This window comes from Pithys albifrons, chromosome 20 (genome assembly GCF_047495875.1).
Source record: "Pithys albifrons albifrons isolate INPA30051 chromosome 20, PitAlb_v1, whole genome shotgun sequence".
NCBI lineage: Eukaryota > Metazoa > Chordata > Aves > Passeriformes > Thamnophilidae > Pithys > Pithys albifrons.
Window position 1 is genome coordinate 9,672,594 of NC_092477.1, and position 14,086 is coordinate 9,686,679.

General features: G+C 40.1%; 2 protein-coding genes across 2 annotated transcripts in view; one reads left to right on the forward strand and one right to left on the reverse strand.

Moving 5' to 3' along the window:
* Positions 1-71: 71 nt before the first annotated feature.
* On the forward strand, positions 72-12,339 carry STKLD1 (serine/threonine kinase like domain containing 1). Its single transcript, XM_071574716.1, has 19 exons — positions 72-121; positions 907-1,002; positions 1,465-1,509; positions 2,514-2,588; positions 3,196-3,300; positions 3,477-3,547; positions 4,134-4,249; positions 4,702-4,814; positions 4,916-5,076; positions 5,494-5,624; positions 6,101-6,184; positions 6,691-6,807; positions 7,373-7,507; positions 8,384-8,512; positions 9,303-9,440; positions 10,151-10,279; positions 10,969-11,106; positions 11,416-11,495; positions 12,292-12,339. Exons 1-19 carry the CDS (start codon positions 107-109, stop codon positions 12,337-12,339), a joined length of 1,926 nt encoding a protein of 641 aa, XP_071430817.1. The 5' UTR covers positions 72-106.
* The window catches only part of REXO4 (REX4 homolog, 3'-5' exonuclease), a 5,984-nt gene continuing 3,816 nt past the window's right edge, over positions 11,919-14,086 (reverse strand). The window contains exons 7-8 of the mRNA XM_071574126.1: positions 13,830-13,904; positions 11,919-13,033 (exon numbers count right to left, since the gene is read on the reverse strand). Coding sequence (XP_071430227.1) covers positions 12,932-13,033; positions 13,830-13,904 — 177 coding nt within the window. The 3' untranslated portion in view covers positions 11,919-12,931. The remainder of the gene's footprint in view (positions 13,034-13,829; positions 13,905-14,086) is intronic.

The following is a 14,086-nucleotide window of genomic DNA, read 5'->3' on the forward strand; positions in this document are numbered from 1 at the left end:
GACCACGCCCCCTCCGCGCGCGCCCTTAAAAGGACCCGTGTGGGGCCTGCGGGGGTAGTTGTGGCCTCACGGCTGGTTGCGAAGGGAGTGGGGTTGTGTCCTAGCTATGGAGAAATACGAGGTGCCGCTGCAAGAATCAGTCTCTGCCTGGCCATGAGTGGGGGGTTGCGGCCCGTTGGGGGTGTAGGTGGTGCTGGAAAGGGGGGTATGGGGGTGTGTGACCCAGAGGAGAGGTCTGTGACCAGGGGATGATGGGGTGTGGGTGTCCACGTAGACAGACATGGATGTAAGTGGCCCTGAGTGCGGGGGTTTCTGTGGCCTTGTAGAGGGGATGTGAGTAACCCTGGGGTTAATACATAGCCATGCATGTAAATGGCCCTAGGAGTGTGTAGATGAGGCTTCAGGGGTGTTATGTGGCTCTAGAGAAAGGTCTGTGGCCAGAGGATGATGGGGTTTGGGTGTCCATAGAAACAGGACACAATGGGGGGGGGGGGGGGAGTGTGAGGGTGTGAGTGGCCCTGAGGGGGTATGTGTGGGGTACGTGGCCCTGGGGAGGGGTGTGGGTACAAGTACTCCTATAGACAGCACACAATCATGGTGTAAGTGGCCCTGGAGGGGGTGTGTGGCCTTGGAGGGGGTGAAAAAGTATAAGCCTGGCTCAAAAAGAGGCTCATGTGGTCTCAGGAAGGGAAGTGCAGAGGTGTGGATGGTCCTGGGGTTGTTCTCCAGCACAAGGAATGTTCTGGAGGGTCTGTATCCTTCTCAGGATCTGCAGTGTAGGTGGAGGTGTCCATAGCCCTGTTTGGAGGGTCTCTGTAGGAAAAGTGAGTGGAAGGGACTTTTTGCCTCAGTTTTTCCACCATCTGCAGCTGAGCAGGTGCTTTGGGTCTCTCCTGTGTCTGGCAGGTGCTGGAGCAGCTCCAGCCTGGGGCACTGGGCACTATGCTGGAAGCTGAACTGAGACCAGGAAAGGGTGCCCAGGAGAAATACATGATAAAGCAGGTGAGAAGGTGGTTGGTAGGAAAACAAGAGTCATGTTTGTCATTTCCATGGGCACTTCTGATAGCAGATACGTGTTGGGCAGCTTGGCCACTGAGTGAGAATAGACTTACATCTTACTGTGCTGCTTTTTGGGAAAATGAAGGGTTCAGATCAGTTTACTGGAATGTTGAGGCACAAAGTGGGGAAAGGGCAGCAGCTTATTTAGGTCCTTTCAGTGTGTTCTCAGCTCACTCACTGCTGCCCAGACAGTGCAGGAGAAGCTCTTACTTGCTGTCACACACTCATTTAAAACTCTGGGCTTTTTTACCTAACAGCAAAACTACTCCAAACATTAGAGATGTGAAAATTTATGTCACTTCACACAGAATTTTCTGCAGTCCAATCTTTGTGATAAAACTGTTCTGGCTTGAAATTCCCCTATATCTATGTTGCAGTATCATCCTTGTCTTTCCTTTGGTGCAGGTTGAATGCATTGAACAACATCAAGCAAACGAGGCCTTGAAGGAGGTATCAGACTTACAAAGACCAAAGTCTTAACAGAACAAAGTCTTTTATCTACAAGGATTAGCTAAGTAAATAATAAGTAAATCAGGGAGGACTATTTGTGGGGTGTTCTCTCTGCCCTCTGCTTGAGCTCAGGCCAGGAGTTTGTATTAATTGTGGTTATATTTGGGTATGCAGCTTGAAGTGGACAGCTCTCCTCAGAGGATAGTCCTTTGTGTTTGTTTTGTGCCAAAGGCAAAGAGCAAAACTCGTCTTTTTGGCCTTTAAACTGTAGGAGAACCTTGATCTGTTTATAGTTTATTATTAATAACTTAATTTCTAGATTATATATTCCATGATAAATTCATTTCTCAGAGTTGGACTTTCTTTAATGTGAGTGATTTGACTGGTTTTCTTCCTTGGAATTTTTTTTTGGTCCAAACTATTTTCAATATCTCGAGTAAGAAGCAACACTGGAAATGCTCTGAAAATACCAAAAATTGTTTCGAGAAAATATGTGAAATAGCACATGATGGATTAGTCTCACAGTGCCCAGTATGCACAGCATCTGGAGCTGGAAAGGGGTGAGAATACAGATACTTCATCCTGCTGAGAGAGGTGGCCTCTTTCTCTACCAAAACTGGCATTACTAATAAAATTTGCTCCAATTTTCCTGCTGATGTCTGTTGAAACAAATCTTGAAATAAATGCAATTGTGCCAGTTGGGAGTTTGGGTCTTTGTAGTTTTTCTGTCGTGTCTACACAGCCACAAACACAACTATAGGAGAGGAAATTGAATTCTTTTTACCTTCCACAGAATCAGCAAACTTGCTGAAGTAATTAGGAATTGTTAGAGCCTTACACAGAAACCACATTCAAGGAGATAAACATCTCTCTAGTTTTGTGCATGGGCTACAGGAAATAGTGGCTATGCTAGAAAAATCATCCAGATTTAGAATATAGGACATCTTTTCAGGTTAGGAACTGAAGAAGGGGGTTGTTTACATTTACATTTTTATTCTGTTCAGGCAATGGATTTGCTAAAACTTCGCCATTCAAACATCTGTACTTACAAGGAAATGTTTTTGACTTGGGATAATAAGGTGAGAATGGAATAGGATTGGTTAAACTGGAACACATGGTGTATGTTCTGGGCATTCTTACAGTTTTAAATTTGGGGTCATTGATGTGAGATACTTAAAAGAAAAAGTTATTTTATTTGAAATGAGCCTGATCTTTTAACTCCTGAATAAACAGACTGAAAAGCTGTGAGTATCTGTGGATTGGAGTATTGCCTGCTGACTCACAGAGTCTGATGTGAATCAGTGTGTAATTCTGATTTTCATGCCTGTATGAAAACCCTTTTATAGGAGATCATAAGAAGCTGAAAGCCCTGACTTACTTATTTGCAGATTTCCTTCAGTGCTTAGGTAAAATCTGTGTGGATTTTATGGATGTATATTTGATTTGAATTGTCCCCTGTGGTTTCAGATAAGATGCTTGGTAATGGTGGTTTGTTTTAAAACAATGAACATGCTGTATTTTTAATGAAAGAAATTAAATATTGTCTCCTCTGTGAGAAATTAATCATCTCAGAACACTTTGCTACTGGTGAACATCACACCCAGTTCTGCCAAGTGCTTGGTTTTGTCTTTCTTACTGGATATGTTATCACCTGCAAACAATTAGGCAATTTTGGTTTTATTACAGATATCATCTCTGTTCCTCTGTCTGGTAATGCAGCACTCAGGCCAAGGAGATCTTTCAGCTCTAATCAAGGAAAAAAAGCAGAAGTCAGAAAAGATAACAGATATGGTAAAAATTGCAGCAGAGTCCCTTGGCTGAGCTGACAGACTTGCTGCCTTTTTAGCTTTTCCTTTCTGTTCCATCCTTCTCCAAGTCCTCCCCAAAATCTTCAAAGCATACATTTTGGAAACTCTCTTCTAAAAGATCTCTTTGTGTTGCACTTTCCTGTCTCTTCCCCTCACCAGGTGGTGCAGAGGTTCCTGGGACAGATGGTGGATGCTTTGTTTTATATACACAGACAAAACATTTGGCACAGGTGAGCAGAAATCTTGTTCTCTTTGTCTGACAGGTTCTTTGCAGCTCACCACAGTGCTCAGAGGCAGGGAATTTTACTCCTCCAAAAGTAGAAATTTCAGACTTTACACATAGATTAGATTTCTGTGGCTTCTGAACTCATCTATTTCTTGAGTTTCACCTGGAATTATCCATTTAATGAGGTGTGATCTGATGTTTTTTAAAATGTGCTAAAAATTACCAATCTCTTGGTGGCTGTGATGCACAAACCATATACTTTGTGTATCTGAAGTAAGAGATGACCCTTGCATTCCATGCTCAGATCAAATTGTGTCATAATCACAAATTTTAAAGCATTTAAAGAAGAAAATAATTGTCTTTTGGTTGAGTATTGTTTATATATTAAAAGAAACCCAAAAGAACAACACACAAAAAAAGGTACAAATCAATTCCCACTCCCCACAAAAAAACCCCAAAACATAAAAAACAAATACAAACTAAAAAAAGCCCCAAACCAGCCCTTATGATGTGTAAAGCTGCTGGGGATTTGTAGTTATATCTCATTAGACTCCAATTTCACAGGCTGACAGAAAATATTTGTGTTGCAGAAATCTCAAGCCATCAAACATACTCGTGACTGGTGAAGCCTCCTTCATGCTTAGTGACTTCAGCACAGAAACACTTATGAAAGATGAGATGAAATGGAAAATAAGAGTGCAAGAAAGTAGATATTTGTTTTGCTTTTTTCCTCCTACTGTATTTTTAGAAGATTCAGTTGTGGTGGATATTTTTAATCCTCAGAGAAAATTAGGAAAGAGGAAAAAGTTATTTCCCCTTCCCTTTCTCTGCATTATACTATTTGTCTTCTGAGCAGGATATTCATAGGCAGTTGCCTGCAGCATTATTTGTGTTCACAGGTGAAAACCACAGGTGTGTCTGTGAATCTGAGCTCTGCAACCAACACAGCTGGAATCTTTTTAGCTTTGTACATACTCAGTAACATCTTAGAAAATTGCTCATTAGACATAGCATGTTTTGTAGTCTTTTGTGGCATAGTGAAAAATGTCTAATATCTTCAGAGCATCTCTACAGTATTTTTAGATATAAATTGCCTGCAGTTTGTGGACATGGAAGGACAATGCCACCAACATCACCTTGTGATTCTTATCTCAACAGGTAGCAAGACTTGGATGGCTCCAGAAACATTTGTATTTTCTTTTACTGACAAATCTGACATCTGGTCCCTGGGCTCTGTTCTGCTCGACATGATGACCTGCTTTGTTCTGAATGTAGGGAATAATATTTCCTTAGGGATTCCAAAGGTCATGGGCCCCCCAGGGTGTGTGTAAATGAGTGTGTGGGAGCTCCTCTGACTCTGTGCCCTTTGCAGGCAGAAGACACAACGTCCCTGCTGCAGGATGTCCGACGGGACAGCTGCAGCCTGGAGGGAGCCCTGACACTGATGCAAAATGCAGACAACAGCTATTTGCCTCTATTGCCAATTTTATTTATGATGCTCCAGATTGAGCCCAGCATGAGACCCTCAGCAAAGTGAGTTCTGGCTGCTTTCCCTTTATTTATTTTGTCCTAAACACCTCCTGTCTGCACAAGTTGGGAGTGTTAGAAGGGATTGAATCAAGATTGCCTCAACAAATTGAGTTATTAGAAAAGTCAAAGACTTGGTGTTCATTCAGAACTGGACACTGATCTGCCCTTTTTGAAGAGTTATAATAAAACTTATGTTATAAACAATTTTATAAGCCATTAACTTGACAGCTAAGCATGGCTTGTTCAGTGTAAGCTCTTCCATTTTGAAATAAAGTCCTGTCAAAAATAATCCAGTCTTCTAAGAACTAATATTAGATTTTTTTAATATAAAAATGAAACAAAGCTTTGTTTTTTGTTTTTTTTTTTCTTTAAACTTTCCAGTTCTAACTTACTGGTACTGCTTTTGTCTCTCAATTCCAGGGATCTGACCTATTTTCCTTTTATTAAGGAATGCCTGACTCTTGTTGGTGGCACTTCAGTAAAACTGGAAAAGTCTTTGCCTCCCACAATAACAGATCTGCTCCTTGAGGGAGATATTGAAAATGTTCTAGGTAATAAGGAGAATAAGATTAATTTCATGGAAAACAAACCCATAAGCTTTCCAGGAAGGATGTATTCTACTTGGAAATGAGTTACTGGAATGAGATTATTCCTCAGAAAACTGGGGAGCCTCACTTGGTTTATCTGCATCGTAACATGTTTGCTGATTTATACAACAGAGGATCTGCAGCATATTTTTCCTTATAAGTAAGGAAAATGTTATTTTAATCTTAAAATGCTCTGGGAATAATGCTTTTAAAGCTCCTATCCCTGCTCTGATTTAATATTCCAATAGATCCCCAAAATATATAATTCTAAATACAGTGTGAATCATAGCACTTTGTAATATTGAAATGTTTGATGTTTCAACAGTCACAAATTACATTATTTTCAGCCATATGAATGCATATCTTACACAAAATAGAGGCAGTTTCAGTGCTTTTTGGTTTTGTATCTAATGGTTAGAAGAATTTTGTTGGTTTATTAGAATTCATGCAGGCTTCCTGGGATGTTGAAGAAGTCCAGGCTAAAGGCATTCAACACCTTGCCAGCTTTGTAAAGGATAACAGTGGTAAGGCACTATTTTATTAATTTGTTTATTCCTTGCATTTTGAGATAATAGGAAAAGGAAAAAATTTTCTTATGATAGTAAATGAGAATGAAATTGCTCTTTTCCTATTTCTCATTTTTGGGATGTACTGGAATGGGCCACTTGCTGACAGGATTGTGTTGGTGCTTGTTCTGGACATACTGTTGAACAGCTATTCCTAAAGCTCCAAGTCTTCCTAGAACTAGAAGTCCTGGTGAAATACTTTCCTTTGCAGATTCTGGAAGGCTGTTTTGGGGCTTATGCACAATATTCTACCCTAGAACTTGCTACATGACCAGTGAACAATTCCAGTGTGACTTGAGGAGGAACATGCTGGTTACACTTTGCTTGCACAGCCTTCAGCTGTATTTAATAAGAGACATTTCCCAGAGAGATTAAAAAATTCACTCTGTATTATTCCAGCTATACATTTGTTTTGTTCTTTTTGATTCCAGAATGTTGTCTCAAGTAATTTCTCTTCCCCACAGCCTTCCCCTACCTGCTAAAATTCACAAAAGTGATCACTTTTGCCATGAAGACTCATGTGACTTCTCTCAAGTTGCAAGTGGATGGCTGCAGGTTATTGCTTGAAATTCTAAATCAAGGTACAGTTATAAGACTTTCTCCTCCTGCTGGGTCATGCAGCCTGACTCCTGTAAAGATTAATGTAGCAGATAAGGTTTGAAATGGGCTCAATAATGATTTTATGGAAGGAATTTAAAGTACTAAAGGAAGTTAACAGGTTTTCTGGTTTCTCATGGACTTCCTTCAGGATTGGCATACAGGAATTCTGTGTTCATTTTAAATACAGGTGCTCATCTGAGGCAACCAAGTTTGTTTTGTTGTTATGAAGAGTGTTACTAGAGTGCATAAATAAGACTGTGTTTTGGTATTTGAATTTTAAACCATGAAAGGGTTTTGGTTTTTGGTCTCTTGTGTGGTCCTGCTGTCACTTTCATGGCAATTTACCCCAATAACACCTGGTAATGATACAAGCTTGAAAATACGAAGGATTGTGTTTCAGAAAATGAAGGTTTAAAGTAGCTTTTGGCTATGTTATGTGAAGAAATGCTGTTAACTGAATGTTTTGCTAAGCTGACAGTGGAGGTGTTTCAAATTTCATTCAAAGCCACTGAAATCTCTGTTCTGTTCAAATGTTTCTGGTGACAGCTCTGGCACAGGGTGTGGTGACAGACCTGGATGAGAGTGTGGCCAGCTGCCTGTTGGCCACAGTGAGGAAACATGCTGGAAATGAAGAGTTGCTTTCATTGCTCTGCACAATCCTGATGATGGTTTCAGCCAGTGGTGGGTCACTTTGTTAATTTTTGGGGCATATTTGTGTGTTTCTACTTTTTAAAATTGACTCCAAGGTATAATACAGAGCTGAGACTTCACTGAGAAATGTGGATATCTCTGGGTATTAGTTTAATACTCATAATATTGATAAGATTCACTAGACATTGGTAAGATAACACTCCTGAAAGTATAAGGTACACTTCTTGAGACTTCAGGGACTTACAGGAACTTTCTAATAGATACAATTCTGTATTTCATCCTGTTCTGGAGACAAGTACAAACTGCAAATAGTAGTGCTTGAGAAAACAAGGGCATAGAACCTGGATTCTAGTTTTGACTGTGCCATGATGTATTGAAACCCTTCTGCCTAACTTCTCTGCTTTGGTTTTGTTTCTCCTACATTTGTAATTGCTAAATATTTATAGTATTTTTTCACTTGTTTTCAGTGTCAGTTCAACAGTCATCAGAGGACTGTTTTTATAAATGGTTACAGAAGGATTTAGCAGCAAGGGCAAAATATTAAAAAATTAAAAATTACAAAGAGTCAAACTACTTTTATACAGTGTTTCCTAATTCTGAAGCTGAGTTAGTTTGAATCATTAAAATGCAAACGTGAAAAATTGTATTTTATACCCTCTCAGTTCCTTTCCTGCTCTGCAAATTTCAAGTCTGTACAGAAAAAGGATGGCCAAGCACTGTGCTAAACACTGTGCTTAAGTGAATCTTGTTAAAGAATTCGGTCTGTTCTCTTGCTTTCTTTTGTCCAGCTGATGGTCTCATGTTACCAGTTTGTTATCACTGTTTAAATAGAGTTAGTGCTGCCTGTTTCCAGGCCAATGAGTGGGACAAAAATACCAGATTCTATAGAATTTCTGTGTTTTTCAGAAGTAGCTGCAGAGAATCTGAGGAAAGTTGGGATAATTCCAGATCTTCTGTCAATTTTAAGGCGTTTTCTTCATAATGAGGAGATCTGCTTCTCTTGCTGTGGAGTTCTCTGGAGCTTGGCTGTGAGTGGTAAGCAGAACACAGCAAGTATTGTTCCTGCACTCATGTGACTGAGAGGCAGCAGGTATTGTGCCTAATTGGGTTCAGACATTCCTGTTGCTGGGACTGGATTTTAATTCTTTCTCCCATTCTTGTTCCCTGCCCATGGCAGGGAGTTGGAACGGGATAATCTTTAAAGCCCCTTCCAACCAAACCAGTCCGTGATTCTGGAGAGTTGTCTCCACAGCAGTACTGGAATAACTTTGTGATCCAGAGTTAAATTAGAGAAAAATAAAAACTAATGCAGATAAAAGGTCAAAGTCAAATATTTACTCTTCAGGCCAAGATATGGCCAGATTTGTTTCTGTGACATGTTCTTGTGTGGTGTTCTGATGATCAAGAGAAGCTGAAACCACAGATTGTGCACAATTGCAGCACTTGGTATGTTTTATTCCCTCTGTACAACAAGTCACCCCTTTGATTTATGTGACCAGCTGAATATCCACCCTGCAGATTGTATTCTGTCAAAACAGGGGTTATTTTTGGAGGTTTCTTGCTGTGATCCCCATGCATCATTTAAATGAAACCTAATTCCTGGAGAAGTTCAGCTTTCTCCAATAAACATGACTATTTATTAGTCCTGCAACATTTAGTTTGGTTTTGTACATTTTAGATCCCTCCCTCTGCTGCCATTCAGGCTAAAACAATGTTGCATTACACCATTGCCAACACCCATTAAGGTTTTATTGATATAATTTGACATAAATGATATTATTACTCGATTAAATAACTCTGCTTGATGCATTTCCTTTTTGTAAAGGTGATTCAGAGAATAATGCAGACCAAAAAGTGTTGGAAAGTGCTGTCCGTGTCACCTCTGCAGTCCTTCAGAAGCACCTCCAGAATGGAGCAGTTTCAGAGTCTGCTTGCTCAGCTTTGTGGGCACTGTCACTCCAAGGTCTGTTTTCCCAATCTCCTTGTCCCTTGGGCATGGAAAAGGCTTTTCTGTCTGTCAGTGGGGGTCCCTGCACTCCAGGCTGCTTGGTCAGAGCAGGCTCTGCAGATGGCAGCAGAGTTAGAAACTTGCATCCTCAGTCACTCTCCCCTGCACTCGCTCTCTGGGTCTCTAATGAAGAGATTTTTGATGAGCTGTAGCAATTAAATCACCTGACAGTGCCAATGGTGACTGCACTGGTGGGCAGCCACACCAGCCTGTGCTGGGCAGAGCACTGAGGCTTCTCTCTTAACACCCAGAATCTCAGCTGTGTTATTTCTTTGAACACAGCACTGCTGTTGTGCAGCATAGGCTGGGAGGTATTTTTATGCCATTTGCTCTATAAATTGGGAACAGTATTTCAGATTGAAAAGAAAAACACATCTTTCATTATCATGTGCACTAAGAAATCCATCCTTACATTACCCCTGTCCTGTTTCTTTCATGAGAGAATATTGCATGTATAGACTATTGCATACAGAATATCAGTTTACCTACTGCCTGCCCTTGTGCCATCATTCCACTGGGAAAAGCTGATAAAAACACCCTCAACAATCTCATTTCTAGTCCCCACCAGAAGCATAGGTTGGGTATTCAGAACTCTTCATTCTTTTGTCTTGAAGAATTTTGAAGTTTTGGGCTTTTCTGTGTGTTTTGTTTGGATTTTTTTGAAGGTTGTTTAACTGACAATGACTATGAGCCCACAGCAGCACTTTTGCTGGATGCACTCAGGATGAACCCAGAAAGAGCAGTGCTGGTGAAGAATGGCAACCTGGCATTAGCCAGCCTTCTAAGGGTGTCTGGTAACATTCAGCAATTCTGTTTTTATTAATCAGTTCAGAAGTGCATTTTTATATATAGATCAAAATAATCAGCTCAGAAGTGCATTTTTCTGTATGGATCAAGATTTATAGTGGGATTGGAATTGAACTCTGCTCTCCCAAATTCATCTTTGCTTGCAGGACTGTAAGAGGAAATGGTGAAAATGGAGTTGGGAATTTATTTTTTCCCCTGAACCAGAGAGTTTGTGGCCTCCCTGTACCTGGAGATGTTCCAGGCCAGGCTGGATGGGGCTCTGGTCTACTGGAAGATGTCCTTGCTCATGGCAGGAACAAGATGGGTTTTAAGGTTCCTTCCAACCCAAACCATTCCATGATTCCATGAACCCAGCATGCTTTTGAGAAGTATTAGATCAACACAATGAGATTTATTAGTAACTTGAGAGTGTTTTGGCAGTTATGATGAAGTTGTTTCTCTGTTTAAAAGGGTAGTAAACATCAAAATCACTTCTGCCATGCACAACAGTGTCAGCTGCATAAATGGTCTTTTACTTGTTGCCCAAATATGCTTCAGAATAGTTTTTAGGAAGACTGAAAATAATGGGCAGGACTTTCTGAAAATATGACACGTGTGCTAAAAGGTGAGGGGCTGGGAGGCAGAGCATGCAGTCTGCAGCTACCACTGAGCCCAGCAGTGTTTGTCTTTCTTCCAGAAATAGCAGCTTTGACATTTATAACAGACTCAAAAGGCAGTGGAATAAACCTGATCAAAGATGTCTATCACCTTCACTTCAATGATCCAGGAGTGGTGGGAGCTGTCTGTCTGCTGATGAAGGAGATGGTTCAGTATGGTGAGATGGCTGAGGCTGTTATTTAAGTTTCCTTCTCTCCTCCCCCCCCAAAAAACCAGTAAAACTGTAACAGCATCTGCTCAGGGACATGTCAGTTGCTCTCAGGTTTATGTCTGAGAAAGGAGGATGAATTGGAACTAAGAATTCATCCCTCTTGTTCTGAGTAAATTATGACTCTGATGTTAAAATGTAACTTCATCTTATCCTGCCTTCTTGTGCAGATCCATCCTCTCCCTGAGCTCCTTTAGCTCTTGCTCTTGGTGGCAGTTGTGCCATAACCATCAGTGATCCTGTTCATTGACATTGCAGATGATGTTGTGCTGGACATGCTGTCCCAGAAAATGGACAAACTGCTGTCTGAAATCAAAATCCAGTTTCCATTTAGCACGGTATGGAGAAGTCACTGTGATAACAAAGAGTAGATGCTTAATACATTATTTCTGGTGGTGGATTTAGTAATTTTCAAATAACTGGAATTTAGAGAATTGCTGTATATGAGTTTGTAAGAATAGTTCTAACTACTGAGAAAAACTTGTTGAAAGTGTTTTTCTTTATGCTGTCACTTCTTAAAAACTATATTCTGGTCTCTTCCAACATCACATTAATTTATTATGTTCTTCATACTAAACCAGGCTGGAGTTTACAGGAAAAAAGGCCTAAGTACATTACATCCAGTTTATTTCTGGTTTGGAAGTGGCATCCTCAAAAAAGCCCAAACAAACCAACAAAAGCTTTCTGACAGTTTGTATGAAGATTTAACTTGCATTTAATTTCAACAAGTAGTCACACTGCAAAAAGGAAAACCCAGCAAAGTCATTTGAGCTGTTTAATGTATTACACTGATACTTCCTTTCCAATGGCTTGCTGTCAATAAATCAGTGAGAAGTTTGTTCATCAAGATAGTAAAACTGGTTAGTCTTTTAGTTCTGCATTTACATGATTTGTCTCAAAGGCAGTTACAAACTGTTCTCTGGTGTCTCCTGCAGGCATTGCCTGCACTGTTTCAAAGAGAAAGGAATCACAGAAGGGTAGAAAGCTCCCTCTCCTGTTAAAATCCTACCTCATTGTTACAACAGCAGCCACTTTGAAGACCTGTGTTACAGTGTTTTTATTAATAAATGAATACAAAAATAAGAGAAGCAACAAGGTAAACTTGTATTTGACAATTCTCACATTTCTCTCCAGGAGATAATGACCCTCGTGGATGCAACACTTTTGAAACTGCAGAAGTAAAACCTTTTGTCTAAGAACAAGACTTGTACACATCTGGATATAAAACTTGGATCCTCCAGAAATATTTTAAAAGATTTTTCCTCACCAGAAAGATGAATATTGGACTATCATATATATTATATGTTATATATAAACAGGTATATACCATTGGTTTAGGTACCATAACTGTGTGACTAACAGCAATAATTAAGAATTCACCTTTGTTGACTGCAACATATCTGAAATAAAGATTTTAGTCTCAGGAATTTTAGCAAAGCAATGACATCTTCCTTCATCTATCATAACTTAAGGGTTTTTTTTACTTTTTCAGTGTATATTTTTTGCAGAAATTTAACTGATGAAGTTCTTAACAAATGCAGGCATGTGTTACAAATGGTGTTTGAACACACTGTTAGGCATTAGGCATAGGAACCATCCAGAAGGGATACCAGCAGGATTCCTGGATGGCACCATTCCTGCACCAGGTTAAGAATTGTTGTATTTGCATTGATTTTATGAAGTAGCTGATGTCAGTTCTGAGTTATCTCTAAACTTGTCCTGGAATGTGACATGAAACCAGCAAATGCTGGAGATAAAAACGGAGTAGGACCCTTCAAGTTTTACAACTGTTTTTGTGAGGTTTGTTCTTAACTGCAGCTTCCCATTTCTTTTTCTCCAAAGTGTACAGTCTCATAGCTGCTTGTGCATCCTGAATCTGAAAGAGAACAGAACAAACAGGAGCTTAATGAAATCAGCTGCTTTAAGAACATTATTGTTAATAATTATAGAACCACAGAGTGGTTTAGGTTGGAAGGGACCTTAAAGATCATCTTGTTCCACTCCCTGCCATGGGCAGGGACACCTTTTGCTATCCCAGGTTGCTCCAAGCCCTGTCCAACCTGGCTATGGACACTTCCAGGAAAATCTGTGGCAATATGCAGCTAAATCTTCCATCATTTTAATACATAATTTCAATCAACATTGATCTGCTTTTAGATTTAGGTGCTTTGACTAGAGGAAGGGATGAACTTCTGAAAGTCATAATGGAAAAATTCTCTTGCCACAGTATCTTGGAGATCCCCTCCCACTCTGCCCTGCTTCCCCAGCTCACTCCTGTCTTACATCCTCCTGCCCACTGAAAGAAAGGAACAAACTGCTGAGGTTCAGGTGTAGCCTCTCACTATTTATCCATCCCCTCCCAGTACAGGGGTGCAGAATGTGGCTTTTAAGGTAAGCAGTTGATACTTGGTCATTGTTTTTCTCTGGAAACTTTAAAATAACAAGGACTAACCAAAATACAGATGATTTGTGCAGAAGTTGTTTATGAAAATAAGGAAAAAAACAGTAAGCAAGTTTAGATGACAATCTCACTGCTGCTGGTATTCACACAGAGCTTGCTGGCTTTTGGCTGGAATGATGGCACAGCGTTCTGGACTGAACCCAGATCCCAGAGCTAATCTGTAGCATCTTGTAGGTCTACCCAAAAATGTGTATTCTGATGAGATACCTACCGAGCAGTGCTCTGATGTCTGCACCTGAACATTGAGCAGTGCCTCACAGAGCAGCTTCAGGGATGGCCTTGAACTCTAGAAACACAAAACATCAAAGAATCATGCTGTGTCTCACTACCTGAAATACAGAAAGTTGTGTATATATATAAAAATATTTTAAATGTATTCCTCAAAGAATAGCATATCTGAGCTTCTACTGGTGAAATACAAAGAATAAGTAATGACATATGAGATTTATGTGTGCATTGCTGAGAGGA

Coding starts and splice junctions, on each gene's coding strand:
- STKLD1 (XM_071574716.1), top strand. Junction 5,077..5,493: donor AGCATGAGACCCTCAGCAAA/GTGAGTTCTGGC, acceptor TCTCAATTCCAG/GGATCTGACCTATTTTCCTT. Junction 5,625..6,100: donor AGATATTGAAAATGTTCTAG/GTAATAAGGAGA, acceptor TTGGTTTATTAG/AATTCATGCAGGCTTCCTGG.